Below are 27725 nucleotides of genomic sequence, written 5' to 3' on the forward strand. Positions count from 1 at the left end.
GATTTTTTAAACTCCGTGGCCTCAGCAGAGCTAATCAGCTTGCCACACACGCCATTAATTCTTCGAGGAACAGCACTGGCACTCTGGGCACCATGTCCTTGGTGAGACAGATGGATGCTGATAAGATTCAACATCACATTCTGTTAAACAAACCAGCTCAGCAAGATGCAAGTTCAGGTCAGAGATTGTGTTTGTGTCCTCGAGACAGTTTAAGCCCTGAGGTGTCCTTGATCGTGTCACAGAACTTAGGAAGAAGAAACAGATCACACTGAATTGTTATGTTGCGCATTTTCTAATTCTGTTCCATCTTTTTTTCTTATTTTCCTGAGGCAGTGATGGCTTGGGGTCGTCTCGTCACCTGTCCAGCTTTGGACTAGAGGCCTGCTGAGTGCCAAGGGAGACAGTCCCATCCACAGAGACATACTCACTGTCGCACTAATCACCATAAACTCTGCACTCCTCTTCTGTGTCGAAAGCATCAGGATAGCGGTGTGAGAAAATGGCGAGTCACAGGGACCCCCGCTTTCTGCACAACCTGTCTTACCACCCACGATGGCAGCTCGACCCAGTAAAAGGGAAGAGAAAAAGACATATGTGGACAGAAGCTACGAACAGTGGCCGTAGATATAGTCTGTGTAAATCATTAGCAGCTTCACCCTCGTTGTCATCAAAGCCACAGTTGCCGTCATCTCCTGTGCAACGGTCTAGGAGCTGGTTGGGGAGCTGGTTTCTTCTGCCCTTCCTCATGGTCTCATTTATGCCCTGTCAAGCCTGGGCGACCACTTTCAAGGTGGCCCTGGTTGGACCCTGGACATGTGACCTCATGTATTCCAAAGCTCTCCCTGACTTGGCAGCACGCCTCGCCACCTCCCGCATAAACAAGGACACCTACCTCAACAAAGGCTACTGGTATGACTATACGCTTATCAATGAGGACTGCAAGTCTTCCCGTGCAATTGCTCGCTTTGCTGAGCTGGACGGTTATGGTGCAGCCTACCTGGGCCCCGCCAACCCTGCTTACTGCTCCTCAGCTGCTTTGTACACAAAAGAGTGGGATACTGGGATTCTTTCCTGGGGTTGCCTCAAACCCAACATGAATAAAGGAGGAATGTATCCCACCTTCCTGCGGCCGCTGCCACTGTCCTCACATGTACTCTTTGCAGTGTTGCGGTACTTTCATTGGGCCCATGTGGCCATAATCTCAGAGGAGACAGACGTGTGGGAAGCTACAGGACAGGAGCTGGCCTCATCACTGAGGGCCCTTGGCCTGCCTGTCAACCCTGTGGTCACCATGGAGGACGACAGGGAGGGGCCTCAGAGAGCGCTGACAAAAGTTCGGGAGGCAGACCGGGTCAGAGGTGAGTTGTAGGTGACTGAAATAAGTGTAATATGTGTAACACCATTAAAACAACCTTTGACACCTTTTTATTCCACATGGATCATGCAAATAAAGTCATTCTCAACCCTCTCTCCACAGTGATCATTATGTGTATGCCTTCTGTCCTGATTGGTGGCCAAGCCCAGTACCAACTCCTAACAACAGCTTTGGCCATGCGTATGATCGATCGTGGCTACGTCTTCATCCCCTATGATACCCTCCTCTACTCGCTACCCTACAAGGATGCACATTACTATTCTCTCGGCAATGACACCAAGCTGCGGAAAGCCTATGACGGTGTCCTCACCATCACTATGGACTCAGGAGAACGTAATTTCTATGAGGTCTTCAAAGATGCTCAGGACAGTTATGAAATCCGCAGCAGCACCCCACCAGAGCAGGTGAGATTGTATGTTGTAATAAATAAATGGTAACAGAAAAAAGATGACAAATCTTTGAGAAGAGTTAAAACAAAGGCACTTATATAAGCATTTGAATTCAATCAAAATCATCACTTTACTGTCTCCTCTGTCAGGTTTCTCCATTCTTTGGCACCATCTACAACATGATATACTACATAGCCATGGCTGCTGAGCAGGCTCGAGCCAGTGGAGGCCACTGGGTAACTGGTCACGTCCTGGGTGACAGCAAGGGCGGCTTTGAATTTGAAGGCTTCAATCAGCCCTTGAGGGCCGGTAGGAACGGTGAAGGCATGCAGGCCCGCTATGTAGTGCTGGACTACAGTGGCATGGGCTCCTCTCTCTACTCCACTCATATTCTGGAAGCTGCTCACACTGATGGCAGGACCGGACACTTGAAATATCTTGGCCGTTCGATCCATTTTGCAGGCAGCACGCCCTACACAGACTCTGGCTGCTGGTTTAGCCCATACTTTGCCTGTACTGGAGGTGAGTGCACTAGTAGTGTCATCGCAAGAAATAAATGTAAGCTGTGCACATTGCTGACCTCAATGCATCTCTTCTTCTCTTTTCAAAGGCATGGATTCAGTCACTATCCTCTTTCTTTTCCTTGTGTTAATTGCATTGGCTGGATGTGTATTTGTCCTCTTAATGAGAATCAAGTATGTACAGCAGAATATCAGAGAGTGATTATCTCAGCCTGTGCAGTCTTGTGTGAATATTTTAGATAATATTCTTTTTTTTGTCTGAAAGAAGCGGCAAGGTTGGGTTCAGCTTTGGAGGTGGCAATGGTGGATCCACGAAGGTAGTCCTGACCCTGGATGACCTCATCTTCATCAACACTCAAATCAGCAAACGGGTCAGTCCTGCACGTAATTTCTGACAATACCGATAGTACTTTGTTGTGGTTTGCCTCTCTGCTTTACAAGAATGTCATGCATGAAAGTTATTGACCTGTAAAAGGCGATGTGGCCTTCTCTAAGCTGACCCATCCTCTTTGAACCGTGTGTGTGAGCAGAAGCTCAATGACGAAAGTATCCTGAGAAGCCAGCTGGATATAAAGACGCCCCATCACTCGGTGTCTGGTCGCAGCTACTTAGCCTCCACACCAGACAGCTCCAATGTTGCCGTGTTTGAGGTGAGGCGAGTCTGTCACGACACATTTGATAAACTAACAATTTGGTGCTTGTGCCCTTGGTTGTTTTTGGTTTCACTAAGACTGTGTGTTTTTGTGTACGTTCAAGGGTGACTGGGTTTGGTTGAAGAAATGTCCCAATGGAACAGTATTAGCTGTCAACAGCAGCACTGAGTTAGTCTTTGTCAAGGTATGTGAACGTGAGGATGTGTCACTCATCGTTTGAATCAAGCAATCAAAGCACTGATGCTTCATCCAAGAAACAAAACCTGACAGTTCACAGCCTTGATGTTTCCATTGTATTCCTACCAGCTCAGAGACATGAGGCACGAGAACCTCAATCTGTTCCTGGGACTGTTCTTTGACTCTGGGATCTTTGGCGTTGTGACGGAGCACTGCACCAGGGGCAGCCTGGAGGATCTGCTCAACAACGAGGACGTTCGTCTTGACTGGATGTTTAAGTCTTCCTTGTTAATGGATATGATTCGGGTAAGAGCGATAAAAATTTCCTACACATGCTTTTCATTTGTGGTCTTTTTTTTATCATTTTTCTCAATCTATCATCAGGGAATGAAGTACCTGCACAATCGTGACATCATCCACGGGCGTCTCAAATCCCGCAACTGCGTGGTAGATGGGCGCTTTGTATTGAAGGTGACAGATTATGGATTTAATGAAATTTTGGTCGCCCAAAGCATTGACAGTGAAGAGGAAAAGCCAGAAAGTGAGCTCATGTGCACCACAGACTAATTTAGTGACATTGCACTTACGTTTTTCTGTTTATTTATCATTGTGCATGTTTTTTTTTGTTCAATTAAGATCTGCTTTGGACTGCTCCTGAGATGCTGCGAAGTTCCTCTCTGAGAAGGAGGGGCACTTTTGCAGGAGATGTCTACAGCTTTTCCATTACTGCGCAGGAGGTCATCTCTCGCTCTTCACCTTTCTGCATGCTGGACATGCCTCCCAAGGGTGAGTGACATGGCATTAGTAACCCCAAAGGATAGCAACATGAAAAGAAACAATGAATTAGTAGAAGCTATTGGAGCCATGAGCAAAAGGTTTATTCATCTTTGAAGTCTTTCTTGCAAATTTGTGTTAATTGAATTTGAAATGTTGATCTTCCATATGCTACCTACCTGAAAGGCTTGTAACACGGAGATAATAACATACAATGAATACCATAGGTACATTCACTGTTGCTCTCCACTCACCTAATAAACAAAACTGCTCAAGCGAGCTGAAAAAAATGACAAACATTCAAATCTTTGCTGAAAATTACCCACTATGTCTGCTTTTTATCAGTAATGGCATTCATAGTTATTTAACAAAATTTAGTACACAAAATCCCATCACAAGCCTATTGTGCTGAATATTCCCTGCAACATATTTTGTGTTTTTGTTTGCCTAACATCTGTGTGTTCTCGTCTGTGTTGGTGTGTTCTTGGTGTGTGTTGACAGAGATTATCAGCAAGGTCAAAGAACCTCCTCCTTTGTGTCGGCCTGTTCTCTCAGTGGACGAGGCCCCACTGGACGTGATACAGGTTATAAAACAGTCCTGGAGCGAAGAGCCAGAGAAGAGGCCGACCTTTGAGGAGATCTTCAAACAGGTAAAAAACATACACGGATCCAGATCGACTCTCCCTTACATGTTGTGCTAGTCAGCTGGAGGTGACATTCCCGTTTCCCCCCTTTTCGTGTGACAGTTCAAGAACATCACCAAAGGAAAGAAGACCAACATCATCGACTCCATGCTGCGCATGTTGGAACAGTACTCCTCCAACTTGGAGGATCTGATTAGAGAGAGGACAGAGGAGCTGGAGGTGGAGAGACAGAAGACAGACAAACTGGTGGCTCAGATGTTGCCCAAGTGAGTGTCCAGCAACTTACACTGACACATGGAAGTCGCAATCAAACTGTGGTGTCATGCTCTCAGCCATAGCCTCTGGAGGCCTGTAGAGCATCAGCGCAATTACAACTGAATAAAATACTTGATGATGCTCCTTTTACTTCCTCATGGATGACAAAGGCTAGTGACAGCATCCCTGAGGCTGGTAGGGATTCAGTGCTCAGTTCAACAGAGTGGCTGCTCCCTGACTTGACGTACAGTGGTGATTTCATTTATCTTCCATCATCAGAAGCCAACAATGTGGATGCAATCAGAGATTAGATTAGATAGTAGATTTTGGTATCACTGACACAGTCTGTTATTGTAAGTGTACTGTGAGATGAGGCTTATTTGATCAGTTTATCAGTGATGAGTTAATTCATGTCAGCAAACGTCTAACATATAAATGTAGGTATACAATACTGCATTAAGTGTCTCAGTATGTGTAAATGATCACCAAAAGTGTTTCTGTCTCAGAGCTGGACGTTATTTTCAAAGATTTCTTCATCCAAAAGTCAAAACGCAAACAACTTTACTAACTTACTCGTGGCCTTCATAACAGTAAAGTGAAAGTTTAATCAGATCCTGTTGAATTGTATTATATTTATTATATCTGATAAAATATGAAATGAAAATACATGAAATAAAATGCCGAATGCCGTCATTTGATCTCATCAATGATCTGCTAAAGATATGTGGCTTTCCTGTATTTAACCGTCTGAGAGGGGAGTCACTGCAGTGTGTTCAGACATCATACTGTATCTCAGTTATGCTTTCAGCTACGTCTCTTTGGATGTTTGCAGTGAACAATAATAATAGTTTGGGGGGATGTATGGGATTAGAAAGGGACAGCAGTGTCCTCCACTCATCCTCTTCCTCCTTCAGGTCTGTGGCCCAGGCGCTGAAGACAGGAAAGCCCGTCAAACCTGAATATTTCAACGACGTGACGCTGTACTTCAGTGACATTGTGGGCTTCACCACCATCTCAGCTCTCAGCGAGCCCATCGAAGTGGTCGACTTACTCAATGACCTCTACACCCTCTTTGATGCTATCATTGGACTGCATGATGTCTATAAGGTGAGTGACGGGGGACCTTGTGTGCAGCATTTATAATGAACACCTAATTTTTGGATTACTTTATTTATTTTAGCACACTAACGTATATTTTGGTGTTTTTGGTAATGGTGGAATATTTTTCAATAAAAGTCAAACCATTTTGAATAAAATGAATTGATCTAAGGGTCTCTATATGGTGGAAATATTGCTTCTGATGCTCCTGAATCTGATCTAACCAACATCATTTTGATACATTATGTCTATCAGTGAGAGAATTCCTTTATTTTAGTGGTGGCCAGTACACTCTCAAACTTTGCAGTATTGAAATAGTGAGAGAAAACTACCACACTGTGTTTATGCGTGAGTGCTGAAGTCTGACTTCACTTTTTATGGTACTTAGGTGGAAACCATTGGAGATGCCTACATGGTGGCCTCGGGAGTCCCCAACAGGAACGGTAACCGTCATGCGGCCGAGATGGCCAACATGTCTCTCGACATCCTCCACTGCATTGGGACCTTCAAGATGAGGCACATGCCTGAACTGAAAGTCAGGATCCGCATTGGCCTGCACTCAGGTCAGCAATGAGTTCCTTCTTTCTCTGCTGTGAAAAACTGTGCTGTAATCGTCATGATTTACGGCAGTAATGTTGCACACGGAAAGATCCTTAGCATGAGTAGGAGTCACACACATATATAATGAGTAATCTGGCATGTAATAAAGCCAAACTCTCTTTCAGAGTGAGTAAAAGTTCATTTGTCACCAAGGAACAAGAATACAGGAACAAAAGCTGCTAAGGCAAGAAGGTATTTTTACCTCCTTTATCCTCGTCTGGAACGTATTCCTGGAAGAGTGAAACACTATCCGCTTAGAGTTCTGTCATCCAATTAACACACTGCATACTTTGGTTTTCTGACTCTATTCTATGAATTTGTGTATGTACATAGAAGTGGTGGCGCACACCTTTAACGTCACACACTGGGAAAAGAATTCTGTAGCTTGATTGAAATGCTGAGAGATTATGAGTCCACTAGACAGTGTGGGAACAAAAAGTGGATTGAAAACGGAGTCTTCAGAGTTAAAGTCACGTGCCTTGGTGTAGAAATTTGACACACAAAATGGTTTATGAAATAAGATATTGCTTGCCAAGGAGAGGTGTGTGTGTGTGTGTGTGTTTGTTAATGCACGCTGTGTTTGCAGGCCCTGTGGTAGCAGGAGTGGTGGGTCTTACGATGCCTCGTTACTGTCTGTTTGGAGACACTGTCAACACAGCATCTCGAATGGAGTCCACAGGGTTGCGTAAGTGTCTCATATTTCACTAATATAGACCAGGCAGAATCACCTCTTCCTTTTTCTTTTAATCATTTTTTGACACCGAGAAGACAGGTACAGTTTGTGTGCACGCTGCTTGAGGCTAAACAGGGCTTTAAGTGAGCAGTCCTTGCTAATCCTTTAAGACTATCAGCAGAATTAGCGGCCAATTTGAAGTTTCAGTGTAAATGTTGTCAGTGACTGTGAGTTACCCTCTGCATGATATAAAAATTCAGTATAAGCTCAAGTATCAACTACAAACAAACTACAAAAACATGACTCTGACATTTCATGAAGCTCCCACAAGATCATACTGTGATGAATGAAACTATTCATTTTGAACTGCTCTGTGACAGTTTCAGTTTTACTGTGCCTAAAATAATAACTATGGATTGGATTTATGTATGAGTACACTGTATTTCTGCTATTAGGAGCAAAGCATTAATGGGCATTCTACTGCCACCAAGTGTTATAATGCCAAATGACAGCCTGACACCGACACTCAGATACAATTGTTTTAATCCTTAGAAAGTTCCATGGTTAATGCAGATTTTATATGTATACCTAATATTAAAGAGGCTTCAGTGTGCATATGTTGAGGACTTTTCTGTATTTGCTTTCACAGCTTACAGAATCCATATCAACCAAAGTACAGTTGATGTCCTGAACAGCTTGAAGCTGGGATACAAGATTCAGTGCAGAGGCATGACAGAGTTAAAGGTAAGATAAACAAAAAAATGAAAAAAAAAAAAAATTATACACAGAAGTTATGTCACATATCTGCTCTAATATTGGCCTCCTCTTAATAGCTAATAAGTGCTAATAATTATTGTGTTTTTAGGGGAAAGGGGTTGAGAACACATATTGGTTGGTAGGGAGGGATGATTTCACCAAGCCTCTGCCCATACCTCCAGACCTCACAGGGTAAGAGAATGCTTTGGTTTTTCCTCCAAATGTGCATAAATGTGATTTGCCTGATTTAACCTTTGCACCACCTTCATACTGTATAATTTTAGATTATTGTATTACAACTTAATATGATCAAATTACCTATTTGTATGAATAGTATGTCTCTGCTTTGCGTCACGGTACATAAAATATGTTTCCTATTACAGGGGAAGCAATCATGGTATCGCTTTAGAGGAAATACCTGTTGAAAGAAGACAAAAATTCCTGGATCGACAGAAGATGATGGGCTAGCCTGATGTTTTTGTTTTTGTCTTTTTTTTACTGATGTTTCAGAAAAAAAAGTGATTTTTTAGTGAAAGTACACCCAGAGAGATGTGTGTGAGTGTGAATGAAAAGCTGAACATGCAACATCCAACTATAATCTAGTATAATCTATGCCACGCTCATAAAATGAAATCCAGCACCAGTGACGTGGGAAGTCACCCTTTTTGAAAGTGTCGAAATAATTTGTACACTCAAAAAATTTATTCATAGTTTTAGCAAATCAGTGCCATGATAAACCCTGGCTCCATAATGAAAGAACGAGCCAAAAAGAGGCAACATTTGTTTTATACCGAAAATAAAATATACATACAGCGTCATAGCAAGGTTGAATAACACGTCCAAAATGTCTTGGACAGCAATTACCTAACGAGGAGGGATTGCATCTACAAAAGTGATCACAGTATCATGTGTAACACTGGAGTACTTCATGTACAGTTTGTACTCGTACTGATCCTTGTGCTTTGTATAGATATTGTAAAGATGTTATCATGAACATCCCAAGGATGGAAGCTACTGCTGCTCCACTATTCATCTCAGGTATAATAGAGTCTGTGCTACGCTCACTTTAAAAGCATTAGCCTTGTACAACAACACAGAATTAATACATTAAAACATTTTCATGGTAATTTAAGATGGAAAGCACCAGATAGACCAACCAGGGTTGAGAGCTCAGGTTGGGGATAGCTCTGATTTTGCTTTTGTCGCAGCATTACTGTGATTAAAGTATTCACATATTTGATGAATGAAGCCATGTTATCCAAAAATGAGCAAAATGTGTCAGTCTTCTGGTTTGTTTATTTAATAATAGATTTAATTATTAATATAGAAAAAAAAAACAATAACTTAACATTTCATTCCATTACTGCGATAGGCCTATTTGAGTTGATTTGACTGACAGGTCTGTTTCATTCTAACTTATAAGATGGAGATGTGCTCTAAAAATGTAGTTTCGACTTGTTCCAACTGTAATCATTCACATACAGACTGAATCCCAACATTTAATGGCAAATCATTTTTAGAAAAATGCTTTCGGACCCACATGACATTGCTCTTTAAAAGACTGACTTATGATGTGCATCTACAGTATGTCCCTCTCCCTAATGATGACACTACATACAGTATGTATGTGTTTTTAATGATGTGTGTATTGCTTTTAACATTATGCTGATATCTTCAACCAAAACAACAAAAAGACATACACAACATGTAACAAGACTGTGACCTAGTGCTCACTAACAACAATACAGCTTCACCATAGCTCCACCTACAGTATATTTGTACTGTAGCTTATTACTGAAACATGCTGCATGCATGGCTGACCATACTGTACAACATGCTGCGTGAGTCTTAATGGGACAGCGATAGGAAGACCTGATTTCTGTGACATTTACTATATCTGCTCTGCCGTGATACGCAGAACGTCTGAGTCAATTGACTGAAATGATCATCTCCAATAATGTGCTTCAGCAAATTGAACTTTTTCATGTGTATCGCCATCTTCTAGAGGAAAATGTCTGGCTGTGTCTGAGTTTATCAGCCATTATCTTCTTCTCGGGCTCTCCAGGACCCCAAACAGCAGCTGTATCTGAGGGTACAAATGTTCACTTAAGTCTCTCCCATGAATTGTACAGAGGATATGGGGGAAGCATGCACACAAAAAAGGGAGGACTCTTCCTCTAAGTCGTTTCTGTTTGGCCTGGGGGTGTGTATATACTGTAAATTTGTACATAGTTAGTTTGTCTTTGTATCCTGCAGGGTTAGGGACTTTTTAGAGGAGTTTTTTTTCTGCTTGGGTTCCCTTAACCCCTGACACAAAAGGAGATATCAACAAAACACAAGGGTTTAATCACAGAGCATTCGAAAAGCAAGCATCACATTGTTCACTCACTGTGCTGGCTCACTAATCGAAGCAACAATAGGCAGGCAATGTCAAGATGTGATTTTCCTCCGATAACATGTTTAGTCTACGGAAATGTTGTCAGTCACTGCTGACCGCTTCTAACATACACCAGCTCGTCACAGTGAGCTCAGTGTATAGACAGATAAATGGACATCTGACGACTTCATTATCAGGCTGCTTGTGGTGTCGCCTTTCACACCGTTAAGTGTTAAGCACCAGCATGGGCTCTGCAAGCCAAATTAAATCAGCGACAAGGAGGAAATGCATGGAGATGAAGAACATGAAGGAAACTGCGTGAATGTTTCTTTGATTGGTATCTAAAGAACAAAATCATTCTATTACATAGGTAGGACCTACTTTTTCTAGATTTTTAATCAATTTGCCAAATAGATAAATCTCATCAAAATTTAATGGACTGTACTGTTCATTTTGAAAGTGATCTCAATGTGTTTCTGTAAATAAATTATGGTTTTAGTGAAGATTGTGTCTTATTGCCTACTCTTGAGTGTGTTCAGCCTTTTTCCAAAATGGTGCCCTGACAGTACATTAAATTATGATTCACAAGTTCAATAGGAGGCCAGTAAATTATGCTATAAATGCCGGGTGAGACGTTTAGAGCCTGTTAAAAGTTAATGGCATGTATCTATCAAATCTGATTGATACTTTTTGATTATAACATGCTCTAAGTTTTGAAATGACAGTGCTGCAAATGGGCAGGGCACTACAAGGGGTGACATACTTAAAGTATCAGCAACATTATAACTCCAAGAAGAGACAGTAACTCAGAGGTAGTCTTACGTCTCCATTTCACCATAAATCCCCAAGCAAGTAACAGTGATGTGAACAGTAACAAGCTTTGGGCTGGTTTTTTTTCTTACTTTGTGCTGGCGTGACTCTGTTTATTCTGCAGTGGAACAATCCAATGAAAATATAGGGATGGCTTTACATAATGCAACTTCTCTGCAATACGCTGCACATCATAAACCAACCCTCTGAGTGTGATTAGTCACAATCATCATCCTGAACGTTGCAAATGAGGATAAATCTGATTCATGATGTTTATTGAGTGGATTCAGTGCTGAAACACAACCTCCACAAAGCTGTAGTTACACTGTGTGGCATTAGAGTAAAGCCTGCCAACAGTTTACATATGTCTCAAGGTTTCATAAGAAATCCAGAGACACAATTGTTTATCATAATATTATTTGCTGCTTTAGGTCACTGAGACTCCCCATAAAAAAATCTTTAAATGCCATCACGAAAATGTGCTCCTGTGAGCTACCGCTAAATACAATAAGATAACATTTTTACAGGTGACTTTGTGAAATGATCACAATGTTATTATCCAAATCAGAACAGCTCACATCTACAATGCTAGCAGAGCAATATCAGTGCCCTGAGGACAATGTCAGCTCAAAAGCAACTCTTATGTCTGCCACCATCAGGGGTTGCTATGAGGACAACCTGATCAGTTTGACAGGTTGCTATGCCAAATCTTTTTTGTCACTTTGGTGGCGCAGTCACACCTCTGAGATTTAACCGCAGACTGTATCAACTACAGAATGAGAGACTTTCCTTCTAAACTCCTATTTTGTGTTTGTTTTTTATACATATAAATTGGCTTATACTATTGTGTGGCATTATTCAGTGAATATTCCTTCAGTATGGGTGGACATTAAAATGTTAATCACTACATTATATTGTTTTCTCTGGGGATTGCTGGTGCGGTCATCCTGCTCCCTTTACTGTCTTTGGTGCTCCAAAGCATCCAGGTAAGCCCATTAAACTACAACAGGGTAATTAAATCCAAGGATAAACCTACTGTACTGTACTGTAAGTATATTTTACTTGAGTCATGCCATACTTTATATCTTACTATATATTATCTACCATAAATTATCATCAGCTCAGTTGTTGAAATATATTTGCCATTAAATTTAAATCAGCTGAAAAAGTCTAATCAATTAATTGCTGATTAATTGCTAGCACTGATTAATTACACAAAACACAGTAACACAATGTCCTATCACTATAATGTTATATTCCTAAATCCCTGTAACAATGTCTCCATGGGGAGTTATTTGATCAACACATGGCCACTGTGTTATTTTCTGTAAAATATTCACAAATGCATTTAATGGCTGCATGACTTTCAACAGTGCAACAAAAATATATTAGGCCTACAGCTGCATAAGCCCTGACCTCTCCAACAGCATGTTCTGCAGTTGTTTTCCTCCTGTCTTTGTACAGCCTGTGGGGTAAAACCCCCTCAAATAGATGCTGAATTACACGACATAAACTGTCTGATCGCCCACATGATCACAAGCGAAGTCTTCCTCGGCTGGACACCGTGTTCCTCCGAGCACCTCATCAGTCCTGAAGCCCCACTGGCATTTGACTGGCACCGGCTTGGAGGTGCCAGTCTGGCAGAAGCTGCGACAAGTCAGCACCAGAGAGCCAGGAAAGACCGGAAACTCATCGGGACGGCTTTCACAATTAAAGCACATGAAGTTGTTATTGAATAGTGGAGGTGGCTTATTGAGTTAGGACTTCATGAAGCTGTAGTTGTTAAGGAGACTCTGTTAGGGTTATTAGAGTAAGTTTTACTGTAGAAGAAGAAGTTTTTACAGTGATGGCAAAAGAGATGTGTCAGATTATGTTGATGACTGTAGCACATTGTTATCTTTCTTTTTCAGCAGTGGCCAGTAGAAAAATTACAAACTGTGGTTTCATCTGAGGAGGGCCACAGAGTCGACCTGCTGAGGAGCTGCATGGGGTTAGTTTTGATTCCCACCTCTTGTATACAACTTTAGGAGACAGTGGACAAACCCAGGACTCACAAAACCCCTGCAGCTGATGTTGGGGGGGCAGGTGGAAGATAGTCCACATGTGCCGAACGCGTCCTAATTGACTCCTGTCCCTGATCTCGATGTGTGATGGAAAACTGCAGGAGTTGCTATGCAGATTTATTTTGAAACTCTTTACCGGAAGAGCTGTTTTTATTCCCCTGCAGCTTGACAGTGGTGGGTATAGCCTGACTGTGGGCAACCTCAGACAGGTGGAGGAGACGTCCTCAAGCAGCTGAACTGCACCGCGGTCGGACTTGGTCGGGCAGGACTGGGCTGGGCTGCAGGACGAGCAGCGGTGGACGCTGTGCACGCTCGGTGCGCGGATCCTCCTGCAGCCGCTGGATTCACAGTATGACCACCAGATCCAAAACATGGTTTGGCTGATTTTCCCATCCTGAGCCTTCGCACACATGCTGGACACTTAGATGTGGACGCGGGGTGGACGAGGGATGTAGTAGCAATGGATTAATGAGGAGCACACATGGACTTCGATTTTTTCCCTGACATTATTGGCTTGTAGTATTCATCACCCTGCCTTGGCCATGGAGAACCAAGCAGCCGAGCCGCAGAACTATGAAGATGTGCAGAAAAGCGGCTATCTCCGCAAGCATAAATCAATGCACCGGCGATTCTTCGTGCTGAGGGCGGCCTCGGAGCATGGTCCTGCTCGACTTGAGTATTATGAGAACGAGAAGAAATTCCGCAGTAAATCACCTGTGCCCAAAAAAGTCCTGAACCTGGAGACTTGCTTCAACATCAACAAGCGGGCAGATTCCAAGAACAAGCACATGATAGTCCTTTATACCCGCAGCGAGAGCTTTGCCATCGCTGCAGACAGCGAGGAGGTCCAAAACGAGTGGTACCAAGCAATGCTGGACCTTCAGTGCAACTGTAAGATATGAAAAGTGTGATGTGATTTCTACTGTCTGTCTCTGCATCAGGCCTATCCTGCCGTAGGCTGTTTGTTCTCCATACACTATCTGGCTCGGCCATCCCTGATTGTTCATTGCATCTCACTCGGATTGTTAGAATATTCTTGCTGCAGGTCCAGTCTACCCATTTCATTTGAATAAATTAGTCCAAGCAATGCAATTCGGACGGTGTGTTTTTAACCAAGAGGCAGGTGGATCCGACTGAACGGAGTAGACCAGCACGCTATGGGCGGCATGTGCTGTGTTTGTGCTGCACAATCTCAATAGGCGTTTTTTAAAAAAAAAAATAAAAAATACAGTAATAACCTGCGGATCATTTTCTGTCAGCAAAATGTAAATTGATGCATTAAATAGCAGCTATGTGTAATAATATCAACACGATCGCCCTTTCGGAGAAAAGGCAGCTCATTTCATATAACGGTGTATTTTTGCATGGCGCAGTGGGCATATAGCAACCATCCAACGGATGCATCATATAGTAGTAGCCTATCGTGGTGCACTCCGCTGGAGCCTGTGTTTTTGTTTTTCTGCACAGCTCTGACTGCCGTTCGCCTAACCTACATTTCTGTTACACGGTGCTGCTGGTAGGGAGGAGATGGCATCGTCAGTGCGCTCTCACTGGAAAATGTGTTTCTGTTGGTTATCCTCGTGTTTACGTTGTTATCCTTATGCTGGAGCTGAACACCACCACCCACCCTCCCTGTTATCCTTTGCATTTCAGTGAGTTGAGACTGACGGGCTTGCCCAGCTTTAATGTTGTCATGTTGTGGAACCCTAAATAGATGCACATTAGTGCACAGACCCCCATTTTGTTCAGATTGTGTCTCAGGGACAGCCACAATGAAATACTGGCCTTAATTTAACGTGATTTATTTTTAGTGAATACCTGCGCATAATGTGCACAGTACAGATGGAGATTAAAACACATCAATATATGTTAGAGTGATTCCTGTGGGGATCATCTCTAATCAGTTCTCTTTTTTTTGAGGATGGGGGCAAATAGTGACTGTGGCAAGAAAAAATCATAATTCTGTAATTTGTCATCTGATTGGCACTGAACTGAACTATGCATTATTTCACAATCGAGCGTGCTGCTTTTCAGCAGATGTTTTTTAAGACTTTATCAGAGAGCTTAAAAGTGGTGGGGCTGAATTAGCTGCAGCACAGTTGCTTGGCAGATACAGTAGAGGTTCTTGAATGTAGCAGGTTAGTAATGATGAAATGACAAACAACATATTACTTAGACTCAGTGTCATCTACACTGGTTATGGCTCTGATCAGTAAGTTAACAGGTTATTTTTTTAATGTAAATCCTGGGTATTTCCCTAATGTATGTTTGTATGATGTGTTTAGTCACAATCTTATTTATTCTTTATTGTTTTCTCAGGTAAAACTCCTGAAGACTATGGCAGTAGTGGAGAGTGTAGCTCTCCATCTCCTGTTCCAACCTTCAAGGAGGTGTGGCAGGTCAAGGTTTGGCCTAAAGGTCTCGGACATGCCAGGAACTTAGTGGGCATCTACCGGCTGTGCCTAACTGATAAGACTGTCAACTTTGTCAAACTCAACTCTGATGTGGCAGCTGTGGTGTTGCAGCTGATGAATGTTCGCAGATGTGGCCATTCCGAGAATTTTTTCTTCATTGAGGTGGGTCGTTCAGCGATCACAGGTCCTGGAGAGTTCTGGATGCAGGTGGATGACTCTGTGGTGGCACAGAACATGCACGAAACCCTGCTAGAGGCCATGAAGGCCCTAAGTGAGGAGTTCCGTCAGCGCAGTAAATCTCAGTCTGTGGGAACATCATGTGGAGGTGGTACTGCTTCAAATCCCATCAGTGTCCCGAGCCGTCGTCATCACCCAAATCTGCCACCAAGCCAGGTGGGCTTCTCCAGACGAGCCCGCACGGAGACTCCTGGAACAGGAGGCAGCAGCACGAGCACTTCACCTACATCACGCCACGGATTCCCAAGAGCGCGAACTGCCAGCATCGGGGCCAGATCTGAGGAGGGCGGAGCAAGTGCCAAAGGGACATGGGCCAGCTCCAGCCCAAGCCTAAATGGTTCCTGTTCAACTACGCCGACCCTGAGGCCCAAGCCCACCAGAGCCCCAACCCCTGCTAAGATTACCCTCAGTCTTGCACGTTACACGCCTAACCCTGCTCCTTCTCCTGCGCCAAGTCTGTCCTCCAGCTCTGGTCATGGGTCAGAGTGTGGCCTAGTGGGGGCAGCAGTGGGAGGCATGACTGTCTGCTCCTACCCTCGTGTTTCTCAGAGAGTTTCTGTTTCAGGTTCACCGAGCGACTATGGCTCCTCCGATGAATATGGGTCCAGTCCTGGGGAACACTCTCTGCTTGTACCCAGTCTGTCTGGACATCATGTACACGGTGAAGGCTCCTCCAGCTATATAGTGATGGGGCAGCGAGAGGGTCTCCTCGGTTCCCATCATCGCTCAAAAGGTCGAAGGATTCTACGGCGTGCATCCAGTAGGGAATCTGAGGCAGAACGCAGATTACTAAGTAAGAGGGCTTCCCTGCCTTTGGCAGCACATGAACGACTGATCCCACATAGAAAAGATGAAGATGATGAAGATGATGAGGAGTATGCCATCATGTCGCAAAGTGCTAACCGAGAGAAAGCTGATTTGCACCATGGATCAGGGGCTGCACAGCATGAAGTAGTAGGGGAGAACAGGAGGAGCACTGACAAAGGCCGGGGAGAAGTGGATGCAGGAGCAGCTGTGGATAGTGGCTATATGTCAATGTTGCCTGGAGTGACGTCTCCTCCTGTTTCACTCTCTCTCTCAATAGGTATATCTGACGCTGGTGCTAAACCTGGGGCAGATGATGAGTATATGGCCATGACCCCCAACAACAGCGTGTCCCCCCCTCAGCACATCCGCCAGCCCAGCTCAGAGGGCTACATGGTCATGTCTCCCAATAGCAGTAGCTCCACAGACCTGCACGGACTGGGCATGTGGGATAGCAGGGCCAGCATGGAGAACCGGGCTGCCAGTGACTACATGAACATCTCACCTGTCTGCAGTCGCTCTGCCTGCAGCACACCGCCTTCCCACCCTGAGCAGCACCAACTGCAACCAAAAATGTTCAATTCCTACTTCTCCCTGCCACGAGCTTATCAACATACTCTCTATACTCGCTTTGAGGAGGACTTAAACAAAGGGGAAGGAAACAAGGACAGCAGTGGGCATGATAGTGCTGGAAGGGGAGGGGGAGTGGGATACAGCAAGAGAAACAAAATTGCAGTGGGCTCTGCAGGAGGCTGCCAACTCTCTATGTCTTCCTCTTCTTTCTCCTCCAGCTCAGCCAGCAGTGAAAGCCTGGAGGACAAGTCCATATCAGCAGGGAGAGGGTTAAGTTTGTTAAGAACTGGAGCTGAGTACAAGAGTGCGGGAACATGCACAAAAGACGGACGTCACCATCAAAAACGTGGATCGAGTAGTAAGAGTCCAAAGCAACAAAGGAGGGGTCGTCCCCTCAGTGTGTCTTCGGACATCACTAAAGCAAACACCCTGCCCAGGGTGAAGGAGAATCTGTTGCCATCAGTGTCTCAAAACGTTGGTGAGTATGTCAGTATTGTGTTCAAGGAGGACAACAAGTATGGCGGAGGACGACGCGTGGGGACTAAACATGGTCAACCTGTGATCCATGGAACCCTCCGGCCTGTGAATCAACCACTCCTCTGCCACGATAATCCTGCTAACCTTCCCCGCAGCTTCTCTGCTCCGCTGTCCACCTCTGCTGAATACGTCAGCATGGATTTAGGGAAGTCCTCAACGCCCCTGACTCCTGTTAGATCCACATTCAGCACCCTACAGGGCTCACCAGCTGTTGCACCCAAGGCACGACATGAACACGGCACGTCCTCTCCTCTGGCAGCAGAGGGGAATGCCGGGTACAGAACAAAAGTAAAGATGGCAGCATTGCCAACAGATGCCCCTACTACTTTCACGGACAACAAAGGTTCAGATCCCAGCATTTCAGTAAGACCTGCCATCCACTCTGGTCAGCCCTTATCCATGGAGCAGGAGGCAGGCTTGGGCTTTTCCCCAGGCAAGTCCTTTCAGTCTCCTGAGCGGAGCAGCAGATTGGTCCGAGGTGACCTGCAGGGACGGCAGAGCCACCGCTCAGAGACCTTTAGCTCACCCCCCTCCTTACCACGGCACCCACCCTCTTCTACCTCCCTCTTCCCGGAGGGCAGCCAGGCAGCAAGCCACCGGCACGGTTTGGATTGCTCACCGTGGGAGAACAGGCAAGCAGCTAGTTTATCTGCCACACCTCCACCACAAACCTCCACCTCATCTGCTGAACAAGGCCTTAACTATATTGACCTTGACTTGGCCATTAAGGAGAGCCCTCAAGCTGGAGGGGAGCGTACCTCTGCTGCCTACAACATCGGAGGAAGCGCTGTGGGCAGCAGTGCTGGTTCCAGCCTCAATACATATGCCAGTATTGATTTCTATAAGTCAGAAGAACTGCGAGCACACCAGAACAGTAGAAAGGATGGTCAAGGTAAGTGGGACTGGAAATATTTACCCATCTCATCTTAAAATAAATGAAATATGGATGAGCAAAGGAGATTTTGATAACATCTGAGATCTGTATGTAGTGGCAGCTTAATTTCTTCCTCTTGTAGACAGTCAGGTCTTTGGTTTCAGTTCTGTCCTCACAATTAAGACACAACGTCTACGGGGCTACTTAAAATTTATCAACATAATTAATACGGTCATTATTTCAATGTAGAACATATTTCAAAACCATAATAGAATTGTTTGCAAATGTGATTTCTGAAATTGAAAATTTAAAGGTAACATTCCCACTTATCGCCAATCAAACAGGACTGAGTCCGTGTCTCCTCTTCCTTCAGTAGAACAAACCAGATTCAGTCTGATTGTTTGACTTTAAAAAAACCTACTGAAAAGACTTTACAGACAACAAACATTCTTTGCATCTTTACTGTTTTCAGTAGAGCTGATTTGTCACTAGGCAGAAAATTAATTGGCTGCAATTCACTGTTTAAGAAAAAAAGCCACACATCTCTGGTTTTAGCTCCTTAAATGTGATGATTTTCTGTTTGTTTCTTTGTCATATATGACAGAAATGCAAATATTTCAATTTCACTTTACAAATATTAGATTTTTGGACTGATTGTCATATAAAACAAGGAATTTGAAGAATTTCCTCATTTCTGTTCCAGACTGTTGCTCCAACAAAAAACTCTGGCTTTATAAAATTGTCGTCATTTTATAGATCAAACGATTAATATCTGAATCAAGAAAGTAATTGGTAATAAAATCATGTTTTACTGAAATTGAAAAAAAAAAATTTAAAATTGATGAAAAGAAAAACGGTATAATTGCTAGTGATATTTGTCTAGCTAATGTGAGCATTTTATGTGATGTGCATAATCCACAGACAAAACTCATGTCTGGGCCTTAGTCACTCCTTTTCACTCTCCTTTTCATCCTTTACTGATGTGTACCTTCGCTTCAAGCTGGAGGGCAGCACCGTGTTTCCAGGCTGTGGGTTGTCTGTAGAGTCTCTTATTATCACAAGTGGGTGTTCAGAGAGCAAAGCCAATTGATTTGTCTGCTGGTAATGAGCCATTTCACATAAATGGAGGTAGAGGGGACAGAAGACAGGCCAGGTGTTTATGTTCATGTGTGGGTGTGCTATCAGCTGCAGGATTTCACATGGCAGCTCTGAGGCTTCCCTCACATTACACAGATGACAAGTATTTAATGGTTAATGTTGATGGCTACCATAAATGTTTGATGGCTGTACACTGAAATACACATTAGTGCCATTGTTTTTAGATAGAAATAACAGCAACAATATACAGTTGAAAATACTGTATGTATTAATCAGAAGACTAAATAGAACAAACAATTGCGCAGCCTATTTATTTGGAAAAGCTACAACGTTTGCATGACTGATTCATCTCATGCTATTCAATCTCTGCATGTACATGTTCAGTAATAATAATTGCCTAATTATTTCAATTGGCGATAGTTTATTTATGCATTTAACGTGCATAGCAAAGAAAAGAAGGCTCTGTTAATATTCTGTAAATTACCTTCATGTCATTTTTCACACTGTGACTAATGATTGAATGTGCCTCTCCTCCTATAAGCTACAAACGGTATCTATCCCCCTCTCATTAAGCACGGCCATATTCTAATAATGGAACTCAATATATGAAGCCTGGATACAGGGAGGATGGTGACTGCGCTGCAGTTTATAAAACCTCAAGGCTCGGTTCTCAAATGTCTTATCACCACCCAAATAATTTTGCTAATATCGCATTGCGCCACCTGTTTTAATTATATTTTAATTACACAGTCAAATTAAATGTTTATCAAAATATCCAAATTAGATTAAGATGTTTATTTTGGTGGCCCGTGTTTTAATTGCACTATTGTCACATCTGCATTATGAGCAAAGTGTAAGTGTTCACGTGAACAGTTAATCAATTTACTGAGTGAGCAAGTTGCAAAGTCTGACTCAATAATGCAACCTAAATCAGTCTGATGTTTGTAAATAGTTAATTATCTTTATTTGATCCACTTACAGCAAAATGAGGGGTTATTAGAGAACAACACCACACAGCACGTAGTGTGTCTTCTGTAGACCTCGAGATCTTTGTGATAATTATAATCCAGATGTTTGCTTGCTGCCACAGAGAAGTGAGCTCTTTGTGTTGTTTAGGTGGTCATTAAAAAGAGTAAATGGTTCAAAATCCCTGGAACTGCTGAGTCTGACGCAAAGACAAGGCACATAATATTGACATCTGCAACAATGTGCAGAGACTCCAATCAGAAAATCCTTTTACAAAGATATCATGCGTCATGTGATATTTACCCAAGCAGCCAGCAGGAGCTCTAGATCCAACAAAAGCAATATGCTTTGGAGAATAAACTGCCTCACCTTCTTTAACATTTTGTGTGTGTGGGGCTGAAATTAGATTTACTGTGAATGATCACACAAACTATAGTAATTGATAATACACAGACACACAAACACACATTTCTGAACACAGTAAAAAGACTTTTGTGTCAAACGTGTATGATATAAATTCCCGCCTTTCTGTTTCTGGATTCTTTTCTTCCAGATTGTTGATCTCCGTCTCCGTGGTGGATCTGAGCGTGACGGCGGTGTGACAGCTCCGCACTCAGTCTGTGAGGGGACGGCGTGTTGCCACAACAGAACTGTACATTGGAGTCTGAACACTGAAAACCCTGGAAAACTCACCCCCATCCCGTCTGCTGTTTTCTGTCAACCAAATGTGTGCCAAACACACACACACACACACACACACACACACACACACACAGGGTGAAGAAAATGCTGTGTTTTTTGCCTTGTTTTGAGTAAGACTGACATTTGATCATCATGTAACTTAATATAGACAAAGGATGACAATTTGATGAGTGTGTGAGTTCTCAGGTGGCCATTGTGTTGATCATGGTGGCTCCATCACACACTAACAATTATGCAGGTAAATTTATAAATTAACAAAGGAATCTTCAGGGAATCACACAAATGGCAAAACATGAGCCAATGATCTATTGAACTCTTATAAATCAAGGCTCAGAGCTGACACGATCTCAGCTGCATTTCTTTTATTGGGTCAGACAGCAAAAGCTTGAATCCTCAAAGTTTATGTTTTTATATGTTGTCACATCATCCTTTGTCCATGTTTGATAAGTTAAATGATCATCGGGTGTCATTTGGACTCAAAATAAGCAGGAAATACAGTTTGGCCGAGGTTCCATACACACACACACTCACACACACACACACATACACACACACACACACTGTCACAGTAAACATATTTGATTTATTATATCCAGTTGCCCAAAAAAGCCTTTAGACTGTTTGACCACGTTTCTTGTGCTACTGAGGAACTTCAAAATGTGCTTAATTCCTGAGGTAAAGTACCATTTGTGAAACTGGCAGTGAAATTATCTTATAGAAATTACATTTAGATATAATTTCTTCCTTTACATTTAATTTTTTGTGAGATTTTCACACAAGAGGACAATGGTTGTGTGAAAATCCCACACATCTTATGCAATCTTTGTGAAATCCACAGGAGTGTTAACTGTATTAAATAGGATATCGTACAGTACGATTACAATTTCACATTGCAGTTGATATCAAGCTGTATTGTTGTATTAGTGCTCAGAGTTGAGCTTTAGGTCAGAGTTGGGGGATGAGAGCAATGGTTTTCTTGGTATCCTTTCAAAATGTTCATAGTGAGTTTTATCCCTAAAGCTCCAGATTGGCTCACACAGGATATGTGTTTATACAGCCACAGCTTTGATAAACTAAACATGTCCTGTGACTGACTCTCAAACGGTGCCAGTGTGACAGTCTAGTTAGTGCATCTCAGTGGTATCTTAGGATGTTTGGTGGAATCACTTATACAGCAGATAATCTTTCAGGGAAAGTGAAGCGATCGCCTTTCTTCCTAGTGTTAAAACACACAGTGGCTATGCTGTCCTTTTAAAAATAATTTCTCCAATGTGTTAAATGAGTTATTTTCCCCCCAAAATACAAGCGACCATATTTGCATATACAAAAACACTTCAAATGTGGAGTAACTGCAGCTAGCAAACAAACAAAAGAAAAAGTCATTTCATTGGATTCGCATATGCAATATTTGTGCCGCAGCTAAAATGCCGCAGGAAATGTCACATAAAAGCCACATCTTCCATGCAACATGCTTGTTTCAGGGAAACGATTGATATTGCATAGATCCTGTAGAAAGGCAAGCAAATAGATACACAGCAATGCACTTAATTCAATAATCACTGCATGCACCATTGCATAAAAATGGCCAAATTAGCATAACGTTCTTCTGCTATGCATGTAAACAACTTAATCAAATTGGCTTCAAACAGACAGTAAGGGCAATAATTAGATTGTGTGTGTGTAAATGTCCTCACTGAGATGTGCTGAAGGGACCTGATAACAGACTTGTTAGCATGGGAAGCTGAATACTACAGTTTTGAGAAGAAAACATTCCCAACAATTTAGGGAGTGTATGTAAATTATTAGGGAGGGGAGGGTGGACTGAATTTTATTTTTTAATTTCATAAAAAGCGCAAAGTCCGGCCCCCCAAATATTCAGAATAAAACGAGTGTACCAAGCAGATGCAGCAGCTCTCTGGCTTCTGATGGACAAGAGCAGAGCAATTTTTCCCCCCACCCCCGGATTCCATTTGATAACAATATATGAGATGAAGCTGACAGATGACTGTCAAATCCATTTCATGATGCCTGAGTCATATGGCCGGGCGTGTTGGAGATGCTGGAGACAGCTGTTCCAAAGAGTACAGGGTTAAATATCAAAATGAAGGCCGGCTTTGTGGTGTAACTATTTAATAATAAAACATACAACGGTCTCACAGGGGAAGAGTGAATCTGGGATGAAAAATGGTCAAAAGTTGCTCCCCAAAAACAAATAAAAACAGATAAAAAAAGTTCACTCTCTCTGGCCGCCTCTCTCCCCCTAATAACTTTCTTACAGTCCCTAACTAAAGCCCACATTTGAAGTCTAACATGTTTGATTCATTTGGGAAGATGAAAGGATACAAATGAGAGTAGATAATCAAACATATTATGTCTATTTGAATTTTAAAACTTCACATAACTGCCTGCCATTTCCCTTTCCATCTCCATATAAAATTATTTTGATTACAACCAATAAGATCTCACATTAATGCATTTTGAACCCATGTGTAGCACGAAATCTTTGAAATAGTCAAAGTATAAATACTTTTTTTGGCAACTGAGCTTTTCTATTATAACTGTATATTATACTATAGTATATACTACAGTATACAAGTAGAATGACAGAAACTATAGTACATACTGTAGTTTGTTTTCATTTAACGCAATTCTAATATAAAGTGACACATTACAGTGGTATATAAAATATACAGTATACATATAATGATTAATACTATATAGCCTAGATATCTATATACTCTTTTATAAAGTGCCTCATTTTTGATTGTAGCTGTTTTAACACAGATAATCTTAAAATGGGTTGTGAACACGGAAAAAAAGTGTTGTTTCTCTCCTGAGTCTAAATTGTGAATATGTTGAACTTTACAGAAGACAGACCAGAAACTTATATTGCTATCAGTCAGCCATAATCAAATTGCCTTACTGTGTTTATCAGAAAAATCTCATTTTTATTTTTGCAGTGCCTAACACTTCAGCCACAATGTAAGCACTCCTTCGCTTTTTTGTTGTTTGGCTGCATCAAGCTGAGGTTTGGCCAAAAAAAAAAAAAAATACAAAGCAAAAAAAAAAAAAAAAAGGGAAAAAAGGAAAAAACAGCTCTTTCTCTCAGTAGATTCACACCCTGGGACGTATCCACTTCAGGGCATCGTGTCCATTTTCTTTACTCGTGTCCAGTCCCCAACCAACCAACTTGTTTGCTTGCAGTGTGAAAGCTGGCGGCCTGTTGCAGGTTGGAAATCCTCCATGTGAAGCTGATTACTGGACACTTTGCAGCAGATAGCTTTTAAGAAAATATGTACAAATAAATCTTGTATGTGAGGATTCTATATTGTATAAACTTTAAAGTCAAATCATATTTTTAATGACTTTCTGTATTTTAAATCCCCCCTTTTTTACATCAGGGTCTTGTATATAAGATAAGTTGCCCACTGATAAAACAGGTCTCAGTATTAGACAGAATATCAAACATGTGCCAATTTACTCAATTATAATTTGAACCACAAAACAAACATGCAAGGAGCTGATTTTAACCCCTCAGTGCAGCCACTACTGGTTACTGGCTGACTACTTATCTAGGCTAAAACAGCATTAACACGCTTGTGTATTGCTATATTATTATTTGGATGTGGATTATCTGGACGTGGATTCGGTTCCCAGAAGGTGTGAATTGTGCTACTTCTCTCTCACTCTCTCTTTCTCCCTCTACGCTCAAACACAGGACTTGGTCTGAATTATGACACAGTGCCAGTTCCTGCTCACACTCATTACTTTCTTTTTATTTATTTATTTATTCCATTTATAACACTCTGCTGCTGTCGAACAAATTGCCAAAAAATACAAAGTCTAACAACAATTCAAAGGTCTACTATAAAGATAATTTGCTAAGAGTGGACGTTTAAAGTCAGTCGTAGATCTGATTTTAAAGAATATAATCACTTTTTCACTTGACAGCCACTGGGCCAAAAAAATGAGTTGTTAAATTTTAAATGGAGTCAAACTTTGTTTAAGCAGTGTTTTTCTTAAGGTAGTGTGACTTATAGTTTATGACTGGTTGCGTACTGTACCCAGAGCTGCTGATGGAGAGTTTGGCCATGTTGTGACATTAGTGATAATGTACATTGAATCAGGATGTGTTGATGTAAAAAAAAAAAAAAATTGTCTTATGAATATGGTGTTGCAATGCCAAACACTTCACTAACTGCAGTGTCCAAACTCTCTCAGTCCAGGGCTCTGGCTGTGTGTATACAGGGTACAAATGAAGAAGGCTTTCTTGATGTATTTTTGACGCTGGTAGCTTTTCCCACATTTAGATTGAGTTTTTATTTTTCACAGGGCTCTGGTTCACTAACCAAATAATTTTGACCCCGTTGCGGATATTAAATGCTTAAATGCTTAACTGCACTTGCACGCTGTTACACATAAAAACAAATTTTGGTGTTTGAATCCGAGAGGTAAAAAGGTACGGATATTTACTCTGCTCAGTGCGGAGCAGAGCAGTCTTGACCCGGCCCTCAACTTACATCTGAAAGGAGACTCAAGTGCCTGGCTGCCCGGTGATTAATCCGTTATGCTTGAGTGATCTCAAAGCATAGATAGAAATCCAAACCAGCTCCTGGAAAACCAAGTCTTCCACGCATTTCTTTAGCATTCATTTGGAGATGTGCACGACACCTGGCCCACTTCTCCTCAGCAAATGACACGTTCCTGGTGCCAAAGTTTTATGTGTGAACGGTGATCTCTGAGCTTCACACTTTGAGGAGCTCTGACACCAAACTGATACAAAGTTTGATTCAGAAAATCTGTTGTCAGATTCAGAAAAGTTGTCAGGCACTTACCAATCACTGTTTTGAATTCTGTGAAGTAAGAAATTATACAGATTGAGTACAGCCCACTACTGCCAACAGTTTGTGCTCAATACTGAGAACTTTATTGCCAAACTCTTGTATAACAAATCCCTACGAATACACGAAATAGTTCCACTTTTCTAACTTGTGTTACTCTTTTTGTTGATGTGATCTTTTATAATCTCTTTGTTATTCCTTCAGTGTGACTCTTCTAATTGGGGATTACCGAGATTCTCTGACTGTACCTCATAATCTCAAATTTGAGCAGACGTAACAGTTGGTAGCAAAGCCCCTTGGAGAGTCTGAGAAGGGTTCAGGATATTACTGACGTCAAAAAAGGAGGAAATAATAGCCGTGGATTTGGGTAATTATAATTTACTGTATTGTGTATCAAAAGTACTTTAACAGCGTGAAGCTCTCTGCAGTGTTTCCATTCTCATAACATACGGCGGTCGTACGAAAATGCTTCTCATCCACAAATCATCGGAAGTGTTTTGGTTTACTGAAATGCAAAGACTTGTGTTGTCTCCTCAGAATATTTTGTAACAACCTTTTGAAAACGAGGCACATAAATTGCTCACCAGACTCTAACTGTGGGAAATGATACTGTATGTACAATCAGGATAGCGATTATAATTACAATGGAAAGAGCATTGTATGTATTTTAAAGCTATTGATACTACTTTGATAAAGATGTAAAATGCAAAGTGACTGAACAGGAACTAAAGGTATGTACAGTATACTGTGTATAGAGGAGTTTGCTCCAGGGGAGGGATGGGCATGGGGTTCATTCTGTTCATGGCAAAAGTTGTTAAAAACAGAATATTGATGATTCTTGTCTGTGATGTAGACAACGTCAATGTTTTTTGTTTTGTTTTTTTTGATAAAAGGCAAAGTGATATGAAAAAAGAGGATTATTGTGTGTGTTTTATTGGCTGCATGTCTGTCGAAGCTAAAAGTCTAAGTGATGAAGTGTTACAGCAACAGTGTGAGTCTAGACTGTTGTAAGCCATCGCCGGTCTGAGATTTTAAGGATAAGCCTGCGGACAGAGGGCACATGTATTTAATCCCAGGCTACTTTTGTAAAAACAGATGGTCTTTTGGCTGCATTAAGTTCATACATCAATAGCAACAATGTGACTTGATGGGTATTCTGTTGTTGACTAACATACTTTTCCATTAAATCACCAATCTACAGGTGGGAGAGAGTAATACATGGAGAGGAGAGGACTGGTAAAACTTTAAAGATTAAAATGAATACTGTGATTCTAAAGCTCAAAACTCAACACAGAACAACACAGAAACCAAAAAAAAATCAAAAAATTGTTCTGCCTATGGAAATCACATCCAAACATTTAGTGGTATATTGTGAGAATGAACAGTGTGAACTAAGCAAAGTGTGAAAAAGCCATTAAACAACTATAAAAAAAAAATATATATATATATATAGATTAAACAACTTTTTTAATTTAAACTTTCTTTGAAATGCATTTAACCCCCTTATGCGGACT

General features: G+C 41.9%; 3 protein-coding genes across 3 annotated transcripts in view; 2 read left to right on the forward strand and 1 right to left on the reverse strand.

Annotated features, from left to right (window-relative positions):
* gltpd2b (glycolipid transfer protein domain containing 2b) overlaps positions 1 to 27725 on the reverse strand; it is a 139068-nt gene that overhangs the window by 106361 nt on the left and 4982 nt on the right. The gene's annotated exons all lie outside the window — the stretch shown is intronic.
* gucy2d (guanylate cyclase 2D, retinal) lies at positions 500 to 8383 on the forward strand. Its single transcript, XM_070843214.1, has 18 exons — positions 500 to 1358; positions 1478 to 1779; positions 1914 to 2286; positions 2375 to 2459; positions 2551 to 2656; positions 2816 to 2935; positions 3042 to 3122; positions 3245 to 3421; positions 3500 to 3656; positions 3752 to 3901; positions 4391 to 4539; positions 4636 to 4799; positions 5703 to 5895; positions 6275 to 6449; positions 7073 to 7171; positions 7809 to 7903; positions 8025 to 8107; positions 8299 to 8383. The coding sequence occupies exons 1-18, from the start codon at positions 500 to 502 to the stop codon at positions 8381 to 8383; spliced, it is 3453 nt and encodes a 1150-aa protein (XP_070699315.1).
* On the forward strand, positions 13708 to 21270 carry LOC139213360 (insulin receptor substrate 1-B). The gene is made up of 4 exons (XM_070844036.1): positions 13708 to 14056; positions 15485 to 18622; positions 19790 to 19844; positions 21222 to 21270. Exons 1-4 carry the CDS (start codon positions 13708 to 13710, stop codon positions 21268 to 21270), a joined length of 3591 nt encoding a protein of 1196 aa, XP_070700137.1.

This window comes from Pempheris klunzingeri, chromosome 14 (assembly GCF_042242105.1).
Source record: "Pempheris klunzingeri isolate RE-2024b chromosome 14, fPemKlu1.hap1, whole genome shotgun sequence".
Taxonomy (NCBI): Eukaryota; Metazoa; Chordata; class Actinopteri; order Acropomatiformes; family Pempheridae; genus Pempheris; species Pempheris klunzingeri.